This window comes from Artibeus jamaicensis, unplaced genomic scaffold (genome assembly GCF_021234435.1).
Source record: "Artibeus jamaicensis isolate MK-2021 breed Jamaican fruit bat unplaced genomic scaffold, CSHL_Jam_final scaffold_1964, whole genome shotgun sequence".
NCBI lineage: Eukaryota > Metazoa > Chordata > Mammalia > Chiroptera > Phyllostomidae > Artibeus > Artibeus jamaicensis.
The window spans coordinates 20,298,327-20,325,748 of NW_026522030.1; the positions used below are offsets into that span (position 1 = coordinate 20,298,327).

General features: G+C 55.4%; 1 protein-coding gene across 3 annotated transcripts in view; it reads left to right on the plus strand.

Moving 5' to 3' along the window:
• Positions 1-26,148, plus strand: part of PAX5 (paired box 5) — a 170,470-nt gene extending 144,322 nt beyond the window's left edge. For all 3 annotated transcript variants that reach the window (XM_037144538.2, XM_037144539.2, XM_037144537.2), the window contains exons 9-10: positions 14,912-14,998; positions 20,348-26,148. In XM_037144538.2, coding sequence (XP_037000433.1) covers positions 14,912-14,998; positions 20,348-20,424 — 164 coding nt within the window. In that variant the 3' untranslated portion in view covers positions 20,425-26,148. The remainder of the gene's footprint in view (positions 1-14,911; positions 14,999-20,347) is intronic.
• The last annotated feature ends 1,274 nt before the right edge of the window (positions 26,149-27,422 follow it).

Here is a 27,422-nt window from a genome sequence, read left to right on the forward strand (position 1 = left end):
CAGCCCGTTAGAGCGCTGGAAATTAGCATGCAAATGGTCCTAATTCGGTGGGCGAGCTGTCAGGCAGCGCCTCTCTGGCCTTGTCTCCGTGAAGGCCCTGACAGCCCAGCTCCAGCGCCAGCCCACCCTCCTCGCTCCAGCCAGGAGGGGCTCCAAGGGGCACCTCCAGACTGACAGCTTGGCGGCCTCCCCCCCTCCGTCAGCGCCATCAGGCCTGGCGGCAGCCTCCCCGGGGAGCAGGCAGGGCCTGCCACCATGCTGGCCAGACTGAGGGGGCAGGCGGGCGGGTGGGCTGGTGGGGGAGGCTGGCCGGGCTCAGGTCCTCCAGTCTTGGCTGGACTGGGGCAAGGGGCAGAGTGGGGGCAGAGTGGGGGCAGAGGGGTGGCTTCCGCCCGAGTGCTAGTTGGAGCACAGGAACCCTTGTGGCTGATGAGTTTTGAGAGTGTCCCCATGAGAACTCTGGGGCACCTTCCCCCACCTGCACATCTATAGAGAGCAAGTTCAAGTCCTGCCTTGTTCTCCCTTCTTTGTATTCCAGGGCTAACCTAACATATCCCTTCTCTCCTTCCCCCACACCTGGAACATCACTGTCCAAATCTATGCATGGAATTCCTCCAGCTGTAATGGAGAATGGGGGTGGAGAGGGGGGTGGAGAAGGTCTGAGGTGTGGGCGGGTCACCCTGGACCAGAGCTCAGCACCTTTGGGTCTCAGTCTTGCCTCCAGGTTTACTGGCCTTTGGAGGAAGTCACCTTCCCCACTCTGGGCCACAGTCTCCAAATTTTTATGGCGGAGGCATCTTTACGGTCTCCCTCCCAGAGTCATCCGGGATAAGAGGGAGGAAGAGGCCTGCTTGGCAGCAGTAGCTGACGTCGAGTGAGAACTTCCATGCGCCAGGCCCTGCGCGAACTGCCTGTCATTTCCCAAGCTGCTTACTCTTCACAGTAACCCCGCCAGGCCAGTGTGGGTGTTACTGCATTTCTCAGAGGCGGAGGCCGTGGCATCGGCTCACAGTAACTTGTCTGAGCAGCAGGCCACGACAGAGCCCAGTCTTGCTTGCTCCAGAGCCCTTTGAAAGACAGAAAGTGCAGGACCCCAAGAGCCAGATCAGGCCTCTGACGTGATTGTGACCGTGAGCGGCCCCGTGAGGCCCCGTGCAGGCAGCCCGAGCCTCCTCCAGTGCTCAGCACGTCCTCAGGACTAAATCCACATGAGCTGAAAGAAGAGAACCCAGGTGGGGCCGGGTGTGACTACCTTTGGGGACCACTGTGTTCATCCTTATGTTCCTTCCCCTCCTGATGTGTAACAGCGAAGTGACGAAGCTACTGCAAGGGAGAGAGGTACAGCCAAAGGGCTTGCCTCCAAGCTCCCCCCAGGCTGTCCCCAGGCTTTCTCAGGACCCTGCCCCTCCCTCCTCCTGAGGGGATGCAGCCCCGTGCCTGGTGGGGAGAGTGGAGCGCGGGCTGGCCCACGTGTCCAATCAGCTGATGGTTCTTGTGCAGTAAACAACCTACTCCTCCGTGCATGGCTACCAGCCCCTTTTATTGGGTCTCTTAGCTTTCAGATAAGTGGAGAGATGAGACCCCGAGAAATTCAAAACAGCCTTTACTGGCTGCCTGGGGAGCAGAGGGGGCTCCTGAGCCCAAGTCTCTGCTGCTTCACAGCACCACCCACCACCCAGCACAGAGCCTGGCGCAGAGCAGATGCTCGGGCAAGGTTTACAAGCCACACCTGAGTGACACGTGAACCAAGAAAGAAAACAAACACACTCACAGGTACACCTGTGCAGGAAGGAGCTGAAAGCCATCCAGCCTGCCTACCTCAGAGCAAGCGCCTGGAGCCACGAGGAGCTCTTCATCTCCACGTGGCTTTTCATTCCCACCTGCTCTTTGTTTCGTTCATTTGGGACCCATGCCATGAGCCTGATGGAAGTTTAGGTCTCCAGGTATGAACTCTCAATAGCCGCTGTTGGGCTGTTCAGAGCGTCTCTTGGAGGGAATAGCCCTGCCAACCACAGGATCCAGGCAGGCACTGTGAGGACCACTGAGGGACACGTGCACTCCCACCCCAGAGGGCCATGCCAGGGACTGCTGAATTAATTCCCTGGCGGAGACCAGTTTTGTGCCTGCAAACTGCATTTCTGCTGGAGGAAGAATTGCCCAGGCTCCCCCTAGTGGAGAGTTGGGATGTGTCGCCCTCCCACGTTCCTGGTGTGTGGCAGGACAGGACAGGACCGCCTCCCTTGCCTGGGGAACAGTTAGTACCTCCCTGCTCTCATGGAATCCACACCACAACCCAGCAGGTACTTTTGATTTTCATTTTTGCTATAGGCTCAGTGAGAGGAAGGGCATGCCCCAAGGTCATGTACAGCCAGGGCTAGAATCCAAAGTACTTCCCCTTCCACCCAACAGCCCACATCTGGCCTCACTCCATGAGGGTCCTTGGCATTGGCCATCAGACCATCTGCTTCATGGCCACACAGCCTGGCCCTTCCCAGCCCTCAGGGCATTAGGCTCCGATGGCCAGTGGTACCCACTCTGTGGGTAGATTAGTCTTGCAATAAATATTTACAGTAGCTCCCTTCCCGGTCTCTCCACTCCTGTCCTTGCCCCCACATCCTCAACACAGCAGCCAGAGTGAGCCTGTTACAATCTGAGTCAAGCCATGTCCCTCTACTGCTCACTCAGAGTAGAGGCGAGAGTCCTTACCCGATCTCCCGCTTCCTGCTTCTCTCCTTGACCTCATCCTCTGCCTCACACCCCTCACTCCTCCCAGCTACAGAGACCTCCTCGATGCTCCTTCAAGGTACCGCCCACACTCCTGCCTCAGGGCCTTTGCACTTGCTGTTCCCTCTGTTGAGAGTCCTCTTCTTACAGATATTCACACGACTAACTCTCATTCCCTTAGCTCTGTATTCAACAGTCATCTTTGCAGTGAAACCATCCTTAGTCACTCTAAAATTTTGCTGCTTTATGGTTTCTCTTTAACACATACTGTATGCTTCATTTTTAATGTGTCTTGTTCATTGTCTGTGCCATTAAAATATAAACTCCATGCAGGCAGGAGCTTTTGTCTGTTCTGTTCACAGCTGTGTCCTCAGTGTGTAGAACAGTGCCTGGCCCTCAGTCAATGTCTGGGGAATGAGTCAGCAGATGAAATATTGGCTGTATGTGCCTTGCACTGAGGTAACACACTCTGGGTCTCTCTAGCACACCTGTGGGTCCCTCAGGAGGCTTCTTCACTTTTCCTTCCTTGCTCCCTAAAGCTATCTCCCCTCCTCTCAGGCCCCTCCCTACAAAGCCGCCTCTCAGCCAGGTCTGTGGGCTGGTCCCAGAAGCACAGATGAAAGTGTCAGTTTAATTTAAGAATGGAGTGATCTCCATCAGCACAGCCAACTTCGGAGCTGACGTACTCACTGAACTCACGGGGAAACTGAGGCCTGGACGGGGGAAGGCCTCGCTCCTGTGACTCTTTGGTATAGACTGGACTTCATCAGGGCTCCTGCCTCCTGGTCAGCCTGAGGGCTGATCCTGATTCAGGTCCCTCCACAGAGCCTGGGCCTTATGGAGCTGGCTGAGTGATGGTGGTGGCTGCCTGGCGACCTGCCTGGAGGCCACCCACGCCAGCCAGCAGCCCCTCTTGGCAGTCAGCCTTCTTCCAGGTCAGCCTTTTTGGGGCCCCCCTTTCAGAGGGCCTGGGGACTAGGTGTCAGTGTGCCTCTGAGGACACTGGGAAACTCCTTAGGGTGGGTCGTGCTTCTCGAGCTTCACTGCACACAGACGGCCTGTGGACGTCCCTCAGAAGTTTGGTCAGCCTAGAGCGAGGCCCGGGCCACTGCCTTTCTAACACACTGCCCAGCGCTGCTGCCGGCGTCCAAACTCACTGCACGTACAAGCACCTCGGAGGTCTGGGCAAACGCTGAGACCCGGCCCCAGCCAGAGACTCTGAGTTCACTAGCCTGAGGCGTGGCCTGGTCTTGAGAACCAGGGACCTGCATCCAGCCCACCGGGGCCACTCCACTTCGGGAGGACAATACAACTTGAAGAGAAAGGGGTTCGTTGAGGAGGTGAGGAAAGATGAGCTGGGAGGCGACATGCCTCCAAGGTGGCCTCTGGAGAGGACACCAGAAGGACTGAGTGGGGGCAGGTCCTGAAGGAGGGGGAACTGCTGAGACCCTGAGGCCAGCAGTGGGGAGGGTGTTGGGGCCTCTGATCCCTTCCAGGCAGAGGAGCAGCCAGCAGAGCTGAAGTGGCTGGATGGTCCTGCAGAGCCCCATCTTTGGCTTCGTTCTTGACCCTGACTTTGATAGAGAACTAACGCCCCCCATCCCCTCCTCTGCCCAGCCTGCCTCTCATACCTGTACCCAGGCTGTGGTCCCCAGCTACCCAGGATCCGAGTAATTTATGTGTGTGTTGTCCCCTCCCGCAGACTGCGGGCTCTTGGTGGGCAGGAACCGTGTCTGATTCATCTCCGCCTCCCCCAGGCCCTGGGCGCGGGGGCAGGAAGGTGTGTGGAATTGAGTGCGATCCACAGCACACTGGGGCTCCCGGCCTCTGTGCGGCTGCGCTCCCGGCACACAGCAGCACCCGCACCTCGAGGTAGTAATTGTGGAGGTAAATCTTGTCTGGTCTTCTCGCAAACACTTGGTCAGGCATTCCATAAATATGTCAGCAGCAGCATTAAAATTTGATGGCAGGCAGCACAGGTCGGGACTAGCAGTGTGACTTCCCAGCAAGGTATGACACCATCACCTCCCTCTCATTAGCCAGTGGTGGGGACACTCTGGCCTGCTTGCTGAGCCAGGCCCAGGCAGGGGTGGGCGATTTCTTCAGAGGAGGACCCCTGGCTGCTCTGAGGGACAGGCCAAGGTCTAGACCACAGGGAAGTAACTCAGCTCCGGGCCGACATGGGGCCGGGAGGTTGGAGGGCCTCAGAGCTGGAGGGGGCTGGGGCCATTTTTTGAGTCAGGAGCGGAGCTGGTCACAGGGGCCGGGGACTGGTCAAATCGTCGATTTGCCCACAGAAAGGCCTCCCGGAACACTTTAAAAGGGCATTGGGCTGGTCTCATTTAAGCAAGCAAAGGGGCGTTAGGGCAGGAGTCAGGAAGGAAAGTATTCCTAGTGGCAAAGAGACTGGAAACCAGTCTTGCCTGCCTCCCACCCGCCAGAGTCCCGGCTACATGAACATGGGAGGGACAGAAACAGATGAGGTCGGGGTCCTGGCTTCCAGGTCAAGGCTTCCCCTACAACCAAGAACTTGGGGTACTTGTTGAAATATGAAAAAAATCCGGAAATATAATTTTCATTAGGAAACAAGCCCTAGTGCACCCTGTCTTTCGGCAGCCGCCCAGAGCACGCACCGCGTGCCGGGACCGAGGAAGTCACCGGGCAGCCCCCGAACTTTTTGACTCACGACAGACTCGAGTATGTCAGTATTACTTAGTCCTGCGAGTGCTCTCACGCCGCATCGCCAATGAGCACCTCAGGCTCAGAGAGGGAAAGCGATGCCTCCAAGGCCACGGAGCTCAGTGGCCGAGGGGCTCTGACGGGCCAGCCGGCTCCAAGCCTGCAGGCTTTCCATCCCCTCAGCTACCCACACGGTCAGCCACGGCTGTGCTCTGTCCCTGTGCAGAGTCTCGTGCCGCCTTTTTACAGTTATTTATACACATCCTGATGTGGCTCAGACCTGTCTAAGGGTTTCCAGGTGCGTTAGCCACGGTCCTACATTAACAGTTGCCTCGTCAGGGGGGTCAGTGAGAGAGGAGTGGAGCCTCTGTGGCTTGTTCCGCTCGAGGACAGGTCGTGTCCTCCTGAGCTTCCTCCTGTTTTTGAGGAGCTGGAGAGGGTCTCGCGCCCAGGTTCCTTTTGGTAGGGGTGGGGCGGTGCATTTGACTGTTTAGAATGCAGCCAGGACTGGTAAAAGGTACACGGTGGCAGACTTTGGTAACCCATGAAATGATTCAGCTTCAGGGTCCTTCAAGGCCCAGGTCATAGCCCCTTCCTGTAGGAAGCCTTCCTGGATATCCCAGCCGGAACAAATCATAGCTTCAGCTCTGCTCCTAAATCCATCTTGCCCTTTGCTGGTACCCCAATGTCTAGTTCTGGGTCTAAGAACCCCCTTAGATGCAGGGAGTTTCCTGAGGCCTGGGGGACCTAGCACAGAGCTCCGGGTGGAGCAGGGCCGCTGTGAATGCTGAGCCGAATGGACTGACCAGAACCATCCATGGCGGATGTGTGAGTCGATGTTCCTGGGAACACTATGCAGTGTTATTCCAACTGAGCTCTTGGACCCGGCACCTGGCGGCTTAGATGGCGAGATGGCGGCTCCTGGTAACATTCTGGTCACTCAGAGGAAGTCTTCAGGTTTCCAGGCTGAGCACCTTCTGGCAGCCTGATGAGCACAAAAGAACCACCCCCTTCTCGCTTTTCAGCCTGGCTGCAGCCCCATCCTACTCTGTCTGAGCTGTCACTCTCAGTGGGTTTTGCTTTCTTTTAAAAAGGAAATAAGACACTTCTTTGTCCTTTTAGAGTGAGCTAACCTTGGTGCTGTCATTATGTGGCAGGGGTCCCACTGAGGCCTGGTGGGGTCCCTGAGGACAGGAGAGCACCCCTTTGGGGCCCCTTTCCACCCTCAGCGCCTGCACCCTGGCCTCTACAGCCAACGTGGCCGTCTTCCCCTTTCTGTGTGCTTTGCTGCCTTTCTCTGTTACCCCGTCTCATGCTTCTTTCAAAGATCAAGGGCCAGTACTTCACTAACAATTCGTAGCACCTGTTTCTGTCCGACAGCGAGAGGGGCTGGCTCGTGGAATGTACGTGGGCACGAGCAGCACTCAGCCGGCGTCCGTGCTGTGGGCGGGGCCTACGCCGGGGCCACGGGACTGCTGGAGTGGTCAGACCAGTCCCACGGGATCAGTCCTGGTTCCTGCCCTCAGGGAGGAGCCACAGACTCAGCAAAAGGGGAAGGGAGGTAGGACCACAACCTGAGTCTGAGCAGGGATGGACCCGGGGCTGGCGGCACAGGGCAACGTGGGAGCGGAGCTGAGAGAGAGCTCTCTCAAGTCGAGGCATTAGACACGAGGAGGGGGAGGAAGGTGGCGTTCAGATGAAGGGAACCGCAGAGGAGGAATGGCAGTTGGCCTGGAGCATGGCTTTAGGACAGGGGGCATGGGGCGACGCCTTGGGAACCAGGCCCTACGAGGCCTTGGCTGTCACCACGGGCTCCTGGACAGTACTTACCGGCTGGGTCCTCAGCCTCGTGTGGTGGGGGCGCTGTAATACGACAGAGGGCTTGTTCCCCTGGAGTTCCCTGCGGGGCCCTTGATTTCAGGGCTTCGTGGTGTGGACAACGGGAAGTGGGCTGAAGGCACAGCTTCCTCCTCTGTCCAGAGGACCAGATGGAGGCCCAGAACCATCACTCAACAGCCTCGTGGCTGGCTAGCGGCAGAGCTGGGGCTTGGCCCTCTTCTCCAGCCCCATCTCGCTGTGGCCCACCCAGCAATGCCGCCCAACTACAAAGTCAAGGGCTCTTCGGGCAAAGCAGAAATGAGATACTTTCTGCATTCTCTCCCTCACGCCCTCTCTCTCTGGGTTTTTCTCTTCTCTGTTTTTCTGAAGGCCTTCATGGCTGGCCTGAGCTGGTGGGAGAAGAGGTTTTTCCCACGAACGGATCGATGCTCTGCGTGCGGGCAGCCCAGCTGACAGGGCTGACCTTTACTGCCTGTACTCTGGTTCTCCTCTCTCCGCTGGGAACTCGGGAAGGTCTTGCTCTGCAGAGAGGGAGGTTAAGAAGCCTTGGCCTGCAAGGGGGCCTGGCAAGGACTGGGTGCAGTGAAGACAGAACAGGGGGAGTCTTAGTGCTGAAACCCCTTTGAGGTCAGTTCCTTACATCTCTCCTGTATACACAGCTTTTACAGATGGGGAAACTGAGGCTTGGTGAGAGAAGGGATTTGATGGAGGTCACTTGGAGAGCTTTAGCAGAGCCCCAGAATCCTCTGTGTGTGTGTGTCCATCCACAGAATGGGGTGGAAGTAGGTTCACACTTGTTTGTGTGGAAACCAATGCATTAATTAATAAGTAATAATACAAAATAAGCGCTGTGTTTCACATACAATTGTAAACCTACTTTTGCCCACCCTGCATACATGCACACATATGTGTATGTATGTTTAACACAACTTGTTATATATATACATGCATGTGTACATATTATGTGTATATGCATACATGTTATATACACAACATTCGCTGTTATATATAATATATGCAGTGTGTGCATTGGAAAGGCGGACTGCCTGTGTGGGGCACTGTGGTCCCTGCAGCCCCAGACAGCAGCCGCTGGGTACCCACTGACCCCAACCCACAGCACAACATACGTTTTCACAAAACCATGGGGAGTAGCTGGAGAAATCTCATGGTCCGTTTCAAATCTTTTCTTCCTCCTCCTCTGTAAAGAGTTTGTCTCAAAGCCCAGTTTCAACCCTTTGGAAATAGAACTTGGCTGCGAAGTCACTTTGAAAGTCTTTTCCGTATGTTAATTACAGCTGGCCAAGGTCTCGAGCAGAGGTGGGAGCCCACCATCTGCAGATGGGGTCGGCCCCCAGCGTGCTCTGCAAATCCCCATCATCTGGCAGGTGTCGTTTTGGGTTAATTAAGAGCTATGCTGAGCCGGTTTACCTGTCACTTCTGAGAATTTTAGGAAACTTCAACTTTCTTGCCATCTCTGAGCTTCTGCGAAGGAGAAACTGAAAACGTCTCTGATTCTGGTGATGTCCCTGGCATGTGCCCCCCTCTAAACTGTTATTTTAATCAGTCCTTTCTAGTGACCTCATTGGTTTTTACAACTAGCTTTTCTGTATTTGGAAGGCAGTATTGTTTGGGGGAAAGGCACAATGTATCCTAAATGTCTTTCTTTTTTAAAAAGAACATTTTATTTATTTTTAGAGAGAGGGGAAGGAAAGGAGAAAGAGAGGGAGAGAAATATCAATGTTCAGTTGCCTCTCTTGCACCCCGCACCGGGGACCCAGCCAGTACCCCAAGCATGTGCCCTGACTGGGAATTGACCCAGCAACCCTTTGGTTTCCAGGCCTGCACTCAATCCACTGAGCCACACCAGCCAGGGCCTAAATGTTTTAAGCCTCTGCTTTCTCTCTGTGTCTTTGGGGAAAGAACACACATTCTTTGGCTTTATTCTGTCTAGTGGCTTTGGAAGGGCTTTTGATTTGCAGGTGAGGGGCCTCTTTCCATACTTGGGCTTTGGGTTGGCAGTGCTAACTCTGAGCTCAGCGTCCTCAGGGGCATCCGTATCAGATCCCCCAATAACTGGGTTCTCACTAGGTCAAAGTCCTCCTTCTCCAGCATGAGAAAACTTTCTCTGGGGTGATGATAATGTTCAACATCTTGATAGAGGTTTGGGTTATACGAGTGTGCACATCTGTCAAAACACAGCAATAGCTCATTTAAAATGTGCACATTTCCTTATGTGCACACTTTACATGCAAAGAAAAAACTTGTAAACAAATAATGGATTTTACTTAATGATATGCATGCTAACATAGTTAGGGGGGAAATGTACTGATGTTTGCAATTTACTTTAAAATGCATAAAAGTAAGATGAATGAAAAGCTAGAGAGGTGGAGAGATATATGATAAACAAGTATAAGACAATGTTGATGGTAGAATTAAGTAGTAGGTGTGCAAGTATTCACCGTCAAATTCTTTCGACTTTGCTGTGTGTTTGAAAAGTCACCAACCTCCCAGGCATGGAAGGGGCTGGAGGGGAGGACTTTCTCTTCCCCACTGGCTGCTGGCTTAGCCCAAGGAAGTGTCCTCGGGATGGTGAAAGCCCCAAGGCCCTGCTCTGTCCCTGCCTGGCTGTGTGGCCTAGAGACAGGGGAGGTTGAGGGAAATTATCCCTCCCGTTTGTCCCAGTCCTAATAATCTGGGACCATGAGTAATAGCAGACGTTGGTGAGGTTCAGTGTAAGGCAACTCTACGTGTGGAGGGCAGTGGGCCCACCAGTTCCGGGAAGGAGCATGTTGCGTGGGGTTGGGTGGGACTGAGGGGGTGGTTGCCACTCCTTGGATGCCCAGCGAGAAGCCGAGCCCCTTGGGCCCTGAGCCCCAGCAGCGTCGGCTCCCTCCCTCGCCTTCCATGGGGCGTAGCGAGATGGGGCGCCGCGCTCCTGGAGAGCGCTCTTCATCTCCTCTAGTCTCACCCTCTTTTTTTATTCTTCCAAGAGGCCAAATAGAGACAGTTCCCGAGCAGCCCTTCTTTTCTGCCTTCCTGACCTCAGGGGACCCCGTGTGCCCAGCCTCTGCCAAATCCCTTCTCTTTCCTGAGCTTCAGTTTCTCTGTCCGTCAAACCCTCGCTGCCTTCCTGTTCTGGCATTTCTGTGGCTCTGTGTTTCTTTCTGCCCCTCAGTTGGTCTCCCCGTCCCCCCTCCCCAGCAGCCTGGCAGGGAGGAGCTGGGGCTGGGTCAGAGGGCTCGGGGGGAATGGCTGAGCTGATTTCGCCCACCATCCACGAAGAGAAGACGCCAAACCCTCACCACGCAGGGATGGGCAAAGGTCTTCTGTAACTATGAATTCATTTCATCTTCTCTGCTAGCTTAAGCAGTAGGGACTCTCCATCCCTGTATCTTACGGATGAGGAAACTGAGGGCCCAGGCCACCCAGGCTGTAGATGCAAACGTGAGCCTCCCTGGAAACGTGGCAGAAATCTTGGGGAGGACATGGGACTCTTCCAGGGGGTGGGGAATGAGGGTTTGAGCCAAGCTAGTTGGCGTCAGGATGCCAGGAGAAGCCAGCCACTGTTGGTGTTCTTAGTCTGGAGCCATTTTCTGTCACCCCCTTCAGGGTGGGTGGCTCTGGGCAGGAGTAGAGGGTGGCAGGGCACACCTGTGGGCCATGAGCCTGAAAGGGGCCCAGTCCTCTGTTCTTGGTCCTGTAGGTGGCAGCCGAAGAGGGGGCGTCAGTCCCGAGCATCCCGAGTTCCGTCGTGTACCATCTGTCTAGTCCCACCTCCCTGCTTTTACGCATGCAGTTGCCCCCTCCGGCCCCACCACTCCTTTGCCCCGGGGCAAAGAACACCAACAACGGCTGGCTGGCCTCTGGCGCCTTGACATCAAGACAAGCTTGACGCAAACCCTCATGCCTCACCTCATCAAAGAGCCCCATGTCCCCCCAGGAGATTTCTAGGACTCGCCAGGGAGGCTCGCTTTTGCTCACTCACCTCTGTCTCAGGCTGCAGACATCGCTGAGTTCTCAGCCTCTGATCTGCACCGCTCTTGGACCGTGTTCTTTCACCTTGCCCCGCTGATCACCCAAACACAGCACTTAGCCATGCCCCTCGAGTTCCACGTGGGGAGAAAACACCAAGTCAGTTGTACAAGGAGTTCGAGCATATAGCCGGCTTTACTAAATGTACGGGAGGCGGGGGAGAGGGGGGCTGTAGTCCCCAACACAAGTGACTTAGTGGAAAGAGGGGAAGAGACCATGGTGTCCTTTGTGCTAGAAGGTCACAGAGAAGGTGTTTACTGTGTGATCTTTTTGGTCAGCTGGCTGCACCTCTAGAGGCCCCAACAATGAGCCAAAGAGGAGACTTTCCTTTTCTGCCCTGACAATACCGCTGCTGGACTTGAGGATTATCATCTGGTGTCTTTGGACATTGCAGCTATGCCATCTCCTGGGCTCGGGTTCCCTCTCACTTGGACCAGGGCAGCAGCCCCCAGGCTGATCCCCTGACCTGACCATAGGGTCGCTGCCTCTGGCCTGTCCTCCAGATTCTGGCGCTCCCTAGTCTGAAGGTGTCCCTGGTCCTGACCCTAATGGAGCAAAGCAGAATGTTCCTGTATCTGCCCAGTGGCTGGTCTCTGCTGGGGCCTCATCGAGACTTGTCCATGTAGATAAAGGTCGTGCTCTGACCAGTCCACCCCCAGACCTTTGCTGTGCCTGGGACGCCTTCCCTCCCTCTGCTTATCAACACCCCGTCAGTCTTGGCTCACACTCTCCCCACTCCAGCAAGTGTTCCCAGGGCTTTCCCTGGACCTTCTCTTAACTGGACAAGACTCACTTTTCTAAGCTGCTGTCATGGGGTTTGACTGCTCCTTGGGTGTCACAATCGTGGTGAGTTCAGCCAAGGAAATGGAGCAGCAGATTGGATCCTCCAGACCCAAGGAGAGCCCGCATCAGGAGCCCACCGAGCCCCAAGGAGGGGACCTCCCTCCCCGAGAGGCCCCTGGGAAGTGAAAATCAGGCTCAGCAGACAAGAAGGGCTTTAGACACTTTCGGTCTTATCTGCCCTTTTACAAATGGGAGACAGAGGCTCTGGGTGGGCCATGTGCTTATCTTGTTAATTCTGCCTCCTTTTTAAGGATGTTAGTTCCCTCCATGGAGGCAGGGAGTTTTGTCTGTTGAGTTAACATTTCTATCCCAATGCCCATCTAGCCCAGGGCCTGGCATCTAGCAGGCACTGAAATTTATTTAAGCACAATCAACAAGATATGTTGCATTGGCCAGTTCTATGGAGAAAAACAAATCAGGAAAGAGGGGTGGGGGAAGGAGATTCCATTTGAAATGCAATGGTCTGGGGAGGCCTCACGGGGAAGACAGTGTCGGAGCAAAGCCTAGAAGGAGGCGAGGGGGAGGCCCGGGGGAGCATCTGTGCAAAAGCGCAGTGTGGGAAGCCCCCGGTGCTTTACCAAGGCCAGCTGTCCGCCGTGCGCTGGGGGCGGGCAGCGCACGGGCACAGGGAGGAGTCAGACTCTGACCTGCAGGGCAGACACTCCAGGTCATGGGGGCTCCTGAGCACTCAGGGCGAAGCCAGTGCTGTGGGAGACCGAGAGCATCAGAGGCAGGGCGGGTGGGGCCTTCTCCGAGGAAGAGGCGTCTGAGTAGCTGCTGAAGCCAGGCAGGTGGGAAGCAGGTGGAGGATGGTGCACAGCACTGACTTGGGTCCATCTTCTACAGGAGTTGGAGTTGGAGCCATTTAGGGCTCTTTGCCAATTTTGGGACAAGACGGGGATGTGGGATGGATAGCACAGATATAATTAACTAATTAACTTTAGCTAAAGGGACCCAAGATGCCCTTCTAGGGGCTGGAGATCAGGGAGGCTTCCTAGAAGAGGTGGGCTTAGAGCCTGGCCCAGCAGACAGAACCCGTCAGATGAAGATGGAGAGATGGCCTCGGCCAGTGCAGCTCGCACCCTGGGCCCAGGTGCAGCGCTTGTCAGGAAGTGCCTCTGATGGGGCAGCTTCCCGGGTGCCGGCCTGGGGCCTGGATGAGAGGGCGGTTGTTCCCCTTCTCCAGGCTGCTCTGTCTCTCTGCTCCCCCACCCTGCTCCTGAGGAGGAGGAGCAGGAGGAGGAGGAGGAGGAGCAGGAGGAGCAGGAGGAGGAGGAGGTGCCTGGCTCTGATGGATATGCGGGGCTGGGCTGCTGCATGCAGCCCGCACTGTCACCACACTCTCCCTCTGATGCTGGAACCTGACACCCTGACCACTGAGGCATAAAAAACAGAGAATTGGAAGGCTCAGCCTGTCAGGCTGGGAGTGGCCCCCAGAGAGGTCTGGGGAGGAGTGCACGTGTGGATGTGTGTGCGCGCGCACGCTCTGCCTGTGCAAGTGGGGAGGTGGAAAGGAGGCCGGCTGGGCCCAGGGGTAGGAGCAGCTGGCCCCTCAGGCCTGCTTTATTGTTCCAGCCACACCTGGCTAAGTCCTGCAGGCCCTCCGTTTGGGTCTAGGCTGGCAGGGGAAGAGTGGTGCTCCCATTCTGACATCTGGCTGGTCCCTCCTGGGAGCTCCTGCCCTTTGGGCATTTGGCATCCTTAAAAAGAATTCGTGGAAGCTTGTTTAGACTGAGGGTGGTCCCACGGGCAGTGTAACTCCTGCCATCATTGCCAAGGAGGGGCCCACAGCTCTGCAACCGGTGGCTTCAAAAGCCACTCTGTAGCCAGCTTCCGACACAACCTGGGCCAGGCACTGGGGGACTCTGCACTGAGTCGTGCTCAAACTCTGCTTCCCGGAGTGGGGGGGGGGCACAGGGAGGAGACAGGCAGCAAGGTCATAAGGAAAGGAATTTTGAACTCCCCTCCTGTGACTGGCCGGTGGTAAAGAGGCTCTCCGGGGGCTGGAAGGGAGAGCATCACTGTGTTGTGAGCGGCTGGGCAAGAGGGAGCCATCCTCAAGTCCCGCCACTTCCTACCACACACCCCACACTGTCCCTACCCTGGGGCAGCTGCAGTTCCCGTCTGAGCATGTCCAGAGCCACTAGCAGCTAAAAGTCCCTTCCCCAGTGCCCAGCGCCCCCACTCCCTCTGCTGTGCTCTACTAGACTTTCAGTTCGTCTCTTCATCTCAGCAAAGTGCTGTCTGCCTGCTTTTGGCAGAGGGCCTGACTTTACGTCTCATCTTCTCCATTGGCTGAGGCCTTGGGAGCAGCCACCTCCAGATTCTCCGCACAGAAGGCCAGACTAGAGCTAAGGTTATCTTTGGCTTTCAGTCCAGAGCCACACAGGCAACCTGTGGGACATGGGGTCCTGGAGCGGCCCCAGGGAGAGCTGAGAACCAGGCGGTCTGGGGCTGTGGACTTGGGTGGGCATATTGAGGCGGTTTGTGAGAGGACCTGCGCCCCTGTCTCCTCACCTGCAAAATGGGCCAATAGCCCCAGGGAACGCCCAGCACGTGGTGTTTCCTGGTACACAGGTGAGAGGCTGGTGTTCACTTCCACTGACAGGGAAGAGTCATAGGGGCAATCTAGACAATGCCAGTGACAGCTGTCCACTTCCTAAGGGTGTGTACTGGACCTGCCTTTATTGGTTACAAAAGTACCTGCAATTTGTGTCAGAGACGAATGCCACTGGCATTTTCTGAACTTGCTTTGACATTTGGTTCCTGTTTCTCTCCCACCCACCACATGCAGGGAGTGAGTTTTCTGGGAGCCCCTACAGCCACCCTCAGTATCCCTCCTACAACGACTCCTGGAGGTTCCCCAACCCGGGGCTGCTCGGTGAGTACTGGCAGAGGCCCTGCGAGGGCCCTGGGCCATCGGCTGCCCCACTGAATCCCCTAGGTGGGCCAAGGTCCCTCAACATGCCGAGGCCCGATCGCTGAGGTGGGGTGGGTCGCTTTCCCAGAAACGTGCAATCTGGGGGATGTGCCAGGGCCTTAGGACAGTGAACGCCACTCTGGGCCTGCTGGGGCCCTGGTTCCCAATCGCCCCCCCAAAAGATGTTTTGGTGGATACAGGAAAGTGGCACAAAACAGGAACAAAGACAAAAGGGGCATTGAGGCAGAAAGAAGAAAGCAGGGAAAGTGCCTACCCCAAAGTAACTTATAGTTCTTAAGGTCACTGACTATTCAGATGAGAATTTTCTAAATAAGAGACAACAAAGAGGCCAATTCAGATTGATTGATAGTGGCTACCTGGCTTGATTAGGACTTGATGAGGAGCAGGGATTGATTAGTGATGTCTGCTGTGGTCATTGCCATAGCCAGCTCCATGGGAAATGGGTTACTTTGTGGCTAAAGACCTGCCAAGGCATGCCATTGTAAACTCAGCTGGTGCCTAACCTCTGGCCAGGCCTCAGACTGGCAGGTTGTTCAAGGCTGGGGCCAGCCTGACCTGTGAACTTTACCTAGATACCTGGGCCATCCCAGAGACCCAGCAGGGCTGCTCAATCCTCAAAAGGCCTATTGTCTTGTTGAAATGAACTTACATAAAACCAGGGTGCCAGCTGGAGCTGAAGGTTCTGCAGCCTGAAGCAGGAGCCCAGGCATCATAAATGTCACTCACCTCCTGGGGGCAGAGCCAGCCAATTGGCCTGGAGGCAGAGCACTGGCCCCTCCCTCAGCAGTCAGCTGGGAATTTTCCTCAAAGGCCAGATGAGGACTTGCCTCTGAGACCATTCAGGTTTGTCTGTCCAGCTTAACAGGGCTGCTTAAGACAGACACATGGCATGCACACCATCATTTGCCTTCCATGCACTTGGGCCTTGGGCTGCCCAAAGCATTTTGGTGCATTTTGCACCATTGCAGGTGAAAAAAGGAACAATGCCAATTAGTGCTGCAGGCCCCTGTGCCTAGAGATCTCCAATTTTATAGGCAGCTAGGCTCCTACTATTTACTAGTGGCCTCCCGGAGAGGCTGAATCTTCGGGCTAACCTCTCAGACTTCCTTTTGGGTTTTAGTAAAAATTACTCCTAAGTATTGAACCACTTACTTAATGCTTTACCTTAAACCCTTTGCCAGGAGGCCCTGAGCTTTGAGGTGGCCCAGCCATCAGTCTCAGGAGGTAAAGGCTGGCCATGACCTCCCCGGTCCAGTCTCTCAGCAGAGGTGAGGGTGGCGGTAGGTCTGGAGACCTGAGCTTGGGAGCACCTCCCTGCAAAGCAGCCTCAGACAGAGTCCTGTCCCAGAGCTGTTGTGAGACCCACAGGGGATGTGGTGAGAAAGAGGCCTGGGCCAGACTGTGGGAGAGGCTTCTGGTGATGGGGTATGACCCCAAGAAGGTCACGTTGACCTAGGACCTTTATATATGGCTATGTCCTGCCCAAGGGGACAAGTAGGGGCTGAAATCAAGCCCGTGCACGACACAAAGCCCCAAATCCTGGCACAAGGCCCACCGCTGCCCAGAGGGGACACCTTCTTCTAGTTCTCATGAGGCACCCCATAGGCTCATTTGCCTGGGGGGGTCCAAGAGGCAGAGGAGTGGCGAAGGGCTGGAGTAGATGGAGGGTGGTCTGTGGGGCCACGGATGGGGTGCCCCGAGACTGAGAAGTTTGAACCGATTGTGTGGGCAGCTAGGAGCCCAAAGGGATGGTGAAGAGAAGGTGGGACTACACCGTATCTGAGATCTTTGCCGCTCAAGCTGGAGTGAAATCCAGTTCACATCCCGTTACTAAGCATGGGCTTTGCGCCTGGTGTGAAGATGTGGACTCTGCCCCAGGGAGCTCCCGGGCTTCAGGTGAGGGAGCCCTGCGCAAGTGTCTGTGCTGGGAGGGGCCAGAGCCTCGAGGGGCCAGAGCTGGCGTGGAGAGGAAGAAAAAGAATCAGAACTCCGTTTATCCAAAAAAGTACTTGGCCAGTGGTGCAGGCACTGGGCAAAACCCTTCCTATGGCTTAGCTCACTTTATCCATTCAACAGCACGTACTATTATCGCTCTTCTACAGAAGAAGAAAGTGAGACTCAGAACAGTTAGGTAACTTACCTGAGATCACACGGCAGGTAGATGGCAGAATGAAGACCCAAACTCAGGTTGCCTTGACTCCAGAGCCTGTATTCATACAGGCTCTGTATTCATAACCAGTGTGTGACGTGGGACTCTCACTTTCCCTGACCGACCCAGTCAGAACAGCACCACAGCCAGGAAGCCTCCCCCCTCCACAGGAGGAAGCCTTGAGAATTCTAAATGCTCAGACCGTGTATGGGATGAGAGCAGCTCTGGTCTGTTGTTCAAAGCCAGGTGACTGTATTCATCTATCAGGCTTTCAGCTGCAAATACTACAATACACTTTGGCTGGTTTAAGTAGAAAACAAGTCTATTAAGGGATACTGGGGGCTCCCAGAATCTCCGGGAGGACCCCAGAGACAGGCGTGGGACCCACAGCCAGAAACAGCACCCAGCTACACCACCAATGTAAACCCACTGGCTATTGCCAGCTGGCACCCCCAAGTAACCCACTCTGTTGCCGAGGTGCCCAAGAGCTCCGCCCGGCCGCTGCCCAGAGCTGGATGCCTCTGCCACCCGTGCCCAGCAGATGGGGTCTCAGCCCATCTCAAGTCGCTCCCTTCCTAACCAAGGTCTACCTGGCAGCGCCCAGATGACACATCTGTGCCCTAGCAGCAAGGGAAGCTGGGAGAATGAGTTCTGACCTGAAGCTCTGAGAGGTGGGCCTCGTGCATCAGGAAAACAGAAAAGGCTTAAATGACGCTGGGCAGCTACAGATGTGAGACACGGCCCCTGTGCTGCCTGAGTCGATGACCTGGGGAACCATGGCCAGGTCATCAGCCAGGCTGGGCCTCAGGTGTGAAATGAGGACCATCAGCACCGGCGGCTTCATTTAAGCAGCAGCTGCACACGATGCTCCCTGGAGGCCCACTTTCCCGAAGATGAGTGAGGTCCCAGGCTCCCTCTCCCACGGTCTTGCAAATAAGTCCCAGGCTGTTGACATCTACCAGCCTGCCTTTATTACAGAGTGTCTTCGGGCTTTATCTGGAAGGGTCCAACGGAGCAGGGGGAGTGGACTGATTTCTACTGTCTGGGGAGGGCGCCAGGGTGCGGGAGCCCACTCTGAGGCTCCTTGGTGCTCCTGCTAGATCAGTGGGTGACGCGGAAGCTGGCGAGACCCTCCACATGCACTCCCAGGGGTTCATGACCTCATATACACTGCCCGCCCCTGGGCGGGCCTGGGTGAAGCCTCCTTCACAGACATGCCACCAAAGTAAGGGTGAGCCATGCCACCTAATGAAGTCACACACTCACGTCCCAGGAGAACTCCCCTCCCCACTGAACCTGCCCAGCCAGGGCAGCGTGACCCAGCAACTGGGGGCCTCTAGCCAGGCCAGGCCAGGGGGGGTGGGGGCAGGCAGGAGGCGGGAAGAAGGGCAGCAGCGGTCAGTTAGGATTAGAAAGAGAGTGTCTTCCGCCGCTGTAAAGGGATTACAGTGAGTGGGAGCCCGGAATGACTGTGTCAGGAGTAAATTGATGATAATGTGAATTAGAGAGGAAAAATGACAGAAGAAAGGACAGTTTATTCTAGATGAAGGTCTAATGGGCACCAGGAAGACAGAGTGCTTTGTGAAATGGTGTTTTCATTCCTCACGGTAAATGCAGGCATTTTTGATTTTGCCACAGAACCTCGTGCTGGGTCCCAGGCAGCCTGGCCGAGAGGTTAGGCACTGAGAGCAGAGTGAGTATTAGCAGAGGTGGGAGGTGGCGGGGCAGGGGGCTCAGGGGGCTCAGGGGGTGAGGCAGGGTCCTCTGAGCAGGCTCACTCCCATTTCCTGTTCCCAAGGCCTGTTTGTGGGGCAGCCCTGCTCCTTGGCTGCACCCAGGCTTGCAGGGACGACACATGTGTCCTAACACTGTCCCCTTGGCACAGAAGAGAGAGCAGAAGAGGTTGACATGTCTCTGAGTCACGGCTTTGGCCAGGGAGGTGACAGAGGAAGCAGCAAATTACTTCATCTCTGGGAACACCTAGGCACGGGATTGGTGGTCGCACCTTCAGGAATAGCACAGCAAGGCCCTGCCTGCTCCTCCCCCCAGTCACTGCTGCCCGAGCCACCTGCCTTCGTGGGGGCCTGGGGGCCGGGGGAGGAAGCAGTGTATCTACCCATCAGGGCTGGGTTTGGGGGTGGTGGCCGGTGCTATCTGAGCCTTGGGTGTGGACTTAACTCTCTGCCTCAGTTTCCTCCACTGCTAAATGGGGACAATACTATTTCTACCTGATAGAATTGTGGAAATTAAAAGAGTTCATGGATACAAAGTGCTTACAAAAACACGTTCGTGTCCTCACCCCGTGGTGCTTCTTACAGCACCGCTGCAACCTCCTTTTACAGACCAGACAGCTGAGGCTCAGGGGAGCGGAGCCTCCCTGAGGAGTGGAGTTCTGGGGCACTCGGCCACGCGTGACAGAGCCTGGCTGGCAACCCCCAGGCGCTAGTGCCCGTTATGATATCCGGGAGAATTGCCAGGATTGGTTTGGATTTGGGTGAGATTTCAGAATCAATACATGTCACCTCCCCTGGGAAATTAAGAAGCTTGCTCATCCCACCCCAGCATGGTCTAGGAGGGCTCCCACGGCCCCAGCTGCTGTCCACTTGGCTAAACACAGTCCAGCACAGGGGACACAGCCGTGAACTGAGCCAGGGACGACAACCGGAACTCCAGGCCCGGCCCAGGGACTGAGAGGCGCTGTGGCTTTGGTTTGTTGAGCCACAGTTTCCCCACCTGGAGAAGGAAGAGACAACCTCAGGTCCCTGACCTTGGTGGTCTCCTGGGGCCCCTTGTGCCACTTCCTCCCCTGGGAGGGTGAATGCAGAGTGCGGCTCCTGGAGGCCTCATCCAAAGCATGCAGTCCAGTACCACCGCCCAGAGACAATGGAGGGTACAGGCCCCTGCCCTGTCTGGGTCACAGGAGGCAGGCCGTCTCCCCATGTCCAACTCTTCTCGTCCTCCAAGCCCAGCCTGACCCGCTTCCTCCAGGAAGCCTGAGCCTGACAGGATAATCTTGCGTTCCCCAGAGCTCTTTTCTCAGAGCTCGGATCCCCTTCCGTCCTCTGAACATGGGCCTCAGGTGTGGGGCTGCAGGCCCACGGTCGCCCTCCAACCCCCACGCCCTCTCCTCTCTCTTCCAGGCTCCCCATACTATTACAGCGCTGCTGCCCGAGGAACTGCCCCACCGGCAGCTGCCGCTGCCTATGACCGTCACTGACCCTCGGAGCCAGGCAGACGCCAAGCACTTATGACACACATCACCGAGGGCGATAGCCTCCCAGCCCCCTCCAAAGACAGCCAGAGGGGCTCAAGGAGACCACCCCCCAGCAAGCTCCCACTGTCCTGAAATTCTGCCTCCCTTTTCCTGCCAGGGACTTGGGGTTCGATGGTATGGGTGCCGGACTTCTAGACACCTGTCCGTTTCCAAGAGTCAATTGCTGAGCTTCTCCCAACAGTGATGAGGTCTCACCAACCAACAGACTGTTCTGCACATCACTGCAGCCCAGCCAGCCTGCCCGTGCCCCAGCTGCCTGACTATCTGCCGTCTTCCTGCCCCAGGCCTGGGACGGAGACCTCGCTTTTGTCATTTCAACAGCACCTGTGTAAATACCTTCTTGCTTTTTATCCGGGCCTGAGGGTCCAGCTGAGCAGACTGCCCACTGCTATGCATTCAGCACTCCCAATGCGTCACAGGAGGTCTTACAACTGTGTGCAGAGCACCCCCTCTGCCCTGGGTGCCCCTGTAGGGTGGGCCCAGAGCTGTCCATGGCACTGAGGATGCCCAGCTCGGGGCCTTAGCCTCCCGCTCTCTGCTACTTCTTTAACGTCTGGACTGGGACTCTCACGGACTGGTGTGCTCCAAGCCCCTCCCCACACCCAGCTGAGACTCCTCCCCAGGAGAAACACACTTTGGGGAAGTACCCTGGCTTCCTGCTCCATTGCGCACTGCATGTTCCCACTCCCATGCAGTGCGAACAGCCCTTTTCCATATATCAAACAACTCAAAGAACCGTCTGGGAGATCCCTCAACTATGGCTCTAAAGGAAGATGATGCCCCAGGTGCTGATTGCATTGTGGACTTGGAAGGTTGGGGCTGGATGGGACCCAGGAGATCACGGTCCAAGGTGGGGTCTGAGGCCCTCCTGACCCCCCAGTCCTTGGAACCGCCCGCCTGAACTGACATGTGCTTTCTGAGGCACCCCCTGGCTCTGATCCCTTTGGACACCCACCACAGACACTGCCTCCACCCTCCAGGACCCCAGCAAGTGGGTTCTGGGCAAGCCTGTTCTGCCATGTAGACAGCGATGAGCAAAAAGGGCTCTGCCTGCACCGGAGACACACACACCTGCAGCAGTCCACTCCAACTTCCTGAGCAGCCCTTCCCCACCCTCGAGGAGCCCAACCTGCCACTGGGACTGGAGGAGCCGGGGTGGGGGCAGATACCGACCTTCGAATAGTGGGTATCTACCTGTTGCTACAAGGGGCCATAATGGTCAGGGCCAGGGCCAAGGACCATAAGAAGTTGGAGGCAGAGTTCTAGGACTCACAGTGGGTGGGAGCAGTCAGAAAACAGCCAGCTGGGAGGGTACAGAGGAAGACCTCCTGGGAGAGGGACAGGGCGGGCAGTGAGGAACTGGCAGGTGAACTGGGAATGGTTTTGACATAAGGGTGCCAGGAACCACCAGCTCTTTGCCTAGGGCCTCAATCCCTTGCATAGTCTCTCTTGCCAACTCAGAACAGCCAGGTGGAGGCTCTGTCTAAATCTGGGCTGAATTATAGCAGTGACAGTGGGCTTTGCATTTCATGGGACAATATCCCCGATGTCTGCATGTCACCAGGCTGGCAGAGAGCTGGGGCAGAGAAAGTCTGCACCTGAGGTTATTGGCCCTGCGAGGGCTCATCCTGGCTGCACCTCTGCCTTGCCATGGGACCTCAGACAAGACTTCTCCCCTCTCTGAGCCTCGGGGCAGGGCCCTCCAACAACTCTCCCCTTCCTCCCTCTGCACTGAGCAGTCCCTCGGGGAGCTGGGCAGTCCCTCCACACTGAGCAAGTATATGCAGGTGAACACCTGAGTCCCGCTAATATTCAGACCAAGTGGGAAACAAGAACACCCAGAGGCATGGAAATCAGTCTTGAGGAAGGACCTGGTCCAGCTCCCCTCAAGGGAAACTGAGGCCCAGCTGGAGGAAGCCCAGGACCACGCCAGGAGAGAGAGAAAACCTCCTCTGGCCACTGCCAAGTGCTTCCTCCCCAGCACGCCTGCAAGGTGGTGGGACAGAGAGGAAACTGAGGCTCAGCAAAGTGGAGTCCCCAGGCAGTGAGTGGCAGAGGTGGGGCTGGGACTTGGCCCGTGACCCCGGGCATGTGGCGATCCTCCCATCCCTGGGGAGGGAAGTCGATGGTGAGGGCAACAGGAGATAGTTCTCAGCCTACTGCCCCAGATGGGGTGGCCTAGGGCTGTTAGAACTGCGGAGAGAGCCCAGTGTCCCAGGGTGGAGGTGGAGCCCATGAGCTTACTGCAGGCACACCACTGTCATGGAACCTGCTGGATGAAACAGTTCCAGCCTCCACCTGCCAAGCAAGATAGAAGGAAGTAGGGGAGCTGCCCCGCCCCCCGCCTCCCTTCTGAAGGAAACGGAAGGGTCAGGGGTCTGCTGCACAGACCTCTCAACCTCTTGTATCCTTGGATCCTAATCCCTCCTGTGGTCTCAGGCTGTTAATAGGAGGTCGGCCTTCCCTGGACTGGCTGCCTAAGGCACAACTGTCCTTCCCTGGCAAAGCCCACCTGGCCCCACCAGCACCCACCCCTCTGCCCATCCTGTTCCTCCTCGTCACCGAGGGGAGCTCCCTCCACACCTTCCCTCTCTCCTCTGGGGCTCTGCTTGTCCTCAGACTGCATTTGTACTCATTAGACAGCCACTGGTTTCTTGGCTGCCAAGCAGAAGCACAAGAGCACATGATGCACACTCATGTTCTTACACTCACAACCGCTCTCACCCACAGAGTTCCCACGCCACCCAGTGGGGCTGCCTGGGAGCCTGGAGAGAGGGGTTCCAAAGGACACAGTCGTTGATGCCAGAGGATTCTAGATGGAAAACACAAGGCCAGGGCTTTCACCAGCATCGTGGCAAGAGGCCTGGGATGTTTCTCCATGGGCTTGTAGGCCCATGTTCTAGCTCTGACTTTTTGGAAAGGACATTGTAGATTTTATGAAACTTTTTGGTACCACAGTCTAGCTCCAACCTGGAGAATTCTGATGACATATCAAACCTGGCGTCCCCTTCCCAAGGCGCCTTAGTTCAGGTGAGCCCCCTTTAACTGACGTTCAGCATTCGTATGGTGCTTCACAGATCTGACCACCCCCAGGGGCCGTCACAACGCTTGTTTACAGCTGGGACAGGAGATTTAGGGCTCACAGGGCGAAGTAGAGGTGAAGTGAATTCTTAGATCACCAGGCCCAATTCTCTCTCAACAGAATTGTGCTTCTGTTGCGGGAGAGTGTGGCTTAGAGACACACTGCCACTCCTGAGAAACCGTCCAGACCTGCAGTGAGCAAAAAAAGAACAAGGAGCCAGACGCTGCTGGCCTGACGGAGGAGCCGGGGGTTGGAGGTGTTGCTGGTCCAGCCTGAGTCTCATAAACACCAAAGTCAACCCAAAAAGCCTTTACCCAGACTCACAGCAGCCCTCCTGACTCACCCAGACCCCCTTCCTGCTGTGCCCTGAGGCCCACAGGGGACTGACCGGAGCTTGTCCAAGGCCACCCCACAGGCCTGCCAGGGCCTGGACACGGGCCCGGCTCTGACTCCAAGGGTCAAGGCCTCCAGAGTCATGAGATGCCTGCTCACTCTTTATCCTTTCTGCTGGGGGTCAGACTCCAGGCCTGGCAGTGACAATACACAGGAGTCCCTAGGCAGAGTCATCAGGGCCATCGGGGTGCCCACAGTCCTGGGAAACACAGATCACCATCTCCAAGGCCCTGACCTAACTGCTTCCTGGGCCAAGCAGGTGGAGTAAGCCTGTAACTTGGGCGGGATATGAGTCAGCATGGGCGGTGGGACCCGAGACCCAAATGCTGTGTGCCCCTTCCAATGGCATTCAAGTGTGAAAGCTTTTACAATGCTCTGTCCACCAAGAATCATATGCCTATGGGCCACTGATCACCAGCTTGTGACCTCAACCTTTCTCTCATGCCCCCTTGCTGCTTCACCTCTTTGCCCTCATCACAACTGTGAGGGTGATGGGAACCCAGACCGTTGTCCAGCCCCTGGTCCCTGTCCTCCTCCCTCCCTATCCTGGGCTCTTGTAGACAGTTTGGGCTCGAAAGGAGGTGAGGTCAATCATCAGAGGTGGCGGGGGGAGGGGACTTGACTTTGAGGGTAGGTCAGTGCTCCTGGGGCCTTTCACATGTGCAGGGAAGAGTCCCAGATGTGACCACAGGGCACTGAGGGGTGAAATCCCTTCATGAGAAGTCACGTCCCAAAGCAACTGTTCTGCTTTTGGCAGCTCCTGGCACCAGCCACCCCATTCTGCATGACATTTCAGCTAGACTTTAGCTCCTAACCATGAGGAGCAGATCTTAACCAAACCAAGCACTCCTGGCAAATACCTGGAAACGAGATGCGTCTGAGGCACAGCTGCCCCGAGGCCGGAGGGAAACCCAGGCCCCTGTAGGCCAGGCCCAAGCTGGAGCCGGTGGGTCCCACTGCACTCTGAGCTGGACCAGCTCCCCCGTGGCCCTACTAAGAGGCCAACTCTGTAGTCTTGGGCTTGTTACCCATCTGGGAACCTATCTCAGATGGTTTCCAGGCACTCACACCAGTGCTCCTGGAGAATTTATTCCTTTAGTTCTTTTGTCCTGGGAGAAGTCCAAGGCAAATGCTTTTCTTCCAAGGTAACAAAATGCATTATTGGGATGTTGGACAGTGAGGCCATGACTCCTAGCCAGCGGTCTGCCCCACCTCCCAGCAGCCCCTTCAGCCCCTTGTCCCCTTCTGTCCCTGTACCCCAGGATTCCCTCTTACATATTCATGGTGGAGACACAGTGTTGATCTGCACTTCCCCACTGTCAGCTCCTGCCTCCAGAGTGGCGGCCAGGTCCCCAGGGCGCGGCAGAGGACTGGAAGCAACTCCCTTGCCTGCTGCCCTGACGAGGGGGCGATGCTTCTCTGACATGGCTGCTTGCTGGGAGCAGGCAGGCACCAGCCTTCCTTTCATCCACTATAACTTCTCAGCATTGGGGTCCTGTTCCTCCACTGCCCCCCCGAATCAAAGGGGACCGCAGGGTTCTAGAGTTTCCGGCCATGTGCTCCCAAGGGGGCCATCTCAAGTTGGGGGCTAGAATCACCACCACTCAGTGAGTCTGGGTTTTCTCCTCACATCTCAGACTCCTGAGCAGCTCAAGGAGAAAATGCAGCTATTTATGTTACTGAGGGAGTCTGCATGCATTCTACAGTGGACTGGGTCTTGGGTAGTAGTTTAGTGTAGGCAGGAGAGGGAGGGCAGGAATCCGCCTTTTGGTTTGGGGCAGCTCCGACCAAGGCCCAAGCAGGGAAGCATGGGGACCGGCAGGGGGGTCGTGTGCCCCTCCCTGACCCTGCGGCCTGGCTGCAGGAGGCCACGTTGCAGTCTCCCCAAACCCAATCACTCTGTCCCATGACTGGGGATGCTGGGCTGCCCTAACTTCCTAAATCGCGATGCTTGTGGCCACGTCCCTCATTGTCTCCAAAAGCACCATTAAGAACAAGTGATTTGGGATGATGGATTTTTGATTTACACACGGCGCATTTCCCTTGGAGTGGAACAGAAAGGAAACCATTTAATGGCTCCCTTATTTTCAAGCCTGAATACATTTTAATGAAACTATTTTATTGTACTTGAGGAAATGGAGAGTTGAACAGTCCAACCAATCAATAGCCAATTAATTGCCATAAAACTAAAACTAAAATAAATAATTCCCGAGTATATTTGAAACTCCCTGCCAAGCTCCAAGCCTCCCGTTCCGGCCGTTCCCTCCGTTCGTGCGTGTGAGCGTGTGCGCATGCGCACACGCACGCACACTCACCTCTCAGACGTACTTGGAACTCAGAGAAAGCACTGAGTCTCCTGCCAGTTCCTGCCTGCTGCCCTCTGCCTTTGGTTAGAGAAAGTGGGCAGACCTGGCAGCAGCCCATCCTGGGGCTCAGGAAGAGGCAGGCCCGACCCCTGGCCCTGAGCTGCCAGCGCCGTGAGGGGTAGTGGATACTGAGGGCCCAGCTTCTTGGCCCCAGCTGCTGGGCCTCCAAGTTCGGGCGGAGGGTAGAAATCCGATCAGGGTTCCGCCCTGACTCTTACTGGAAGATGCTGCCCTGGTGTTTCACCCTCTAGTGGCCTTTGGACATTGAGTATTTATAGAAATGCAGACTACGTTGCCATGGAACTCTTTGCCAGGAAGACATCAAAGAAATATGTATCTACTGTATCCGCCAAAGTTTGTGATGCCTGCATAGAAACTTACTTGTAAAAAAAAGAAAAAAGTACAAAAAAACAAGAACGAAAAAAAAACCACTGAATTAAATTGCCTTTGAAAGTGGGAGATGATCTGTCTCCAACAGATTGGAAACAAAATGCTTCTTAAAAATGTGTATGTTTTGTATTTTTTTTCTAGTAGAAAACAACGGAAATATTGATGTTTTTTTCTTAGTGACGTGTGTTGCTTTTGTGTGTAATGATATTTGAATGTAATGACAGCAGTGCCAATTTGCCAAAGATGTTGGACATACTTTTCTTTTGTTGGGAAGAGGGCAGGGGCTGGGGGTGGGATTTGGGAGAAAATGGGTAGGGTTTTTGTTTAAATTTTTAACTCTTTATTTTCTGGTCAAACCTGGAATTTGTGGTTCTATTCTAAGTTAAATGGTTAACTGCAAGATTTTTATTTTAGATTAGTTGGAAAAACTTGCAATAAGATTGGGTAGTTTCGATATCTGTATGTCTGTTCATGAGTGACTGTTCTTCGTGAAAAATTGATTTTATGTGACCTTAATGTGAGATAATTATTTGTAAATATTTGCCATAATTTTATTGGTTCCTAAAATAAAAGTAATTTTTTAAGTTCAGAAGAAGAGTTCGAGCTCATTCGCTTTATCATCACTTCATAGATGGTCTCTGGCAACTTTGAGGAAGCCACAAGGAGTTACGGGGAATTTCATTGGCTCTTCTGATGAAATTGGGGTCAAA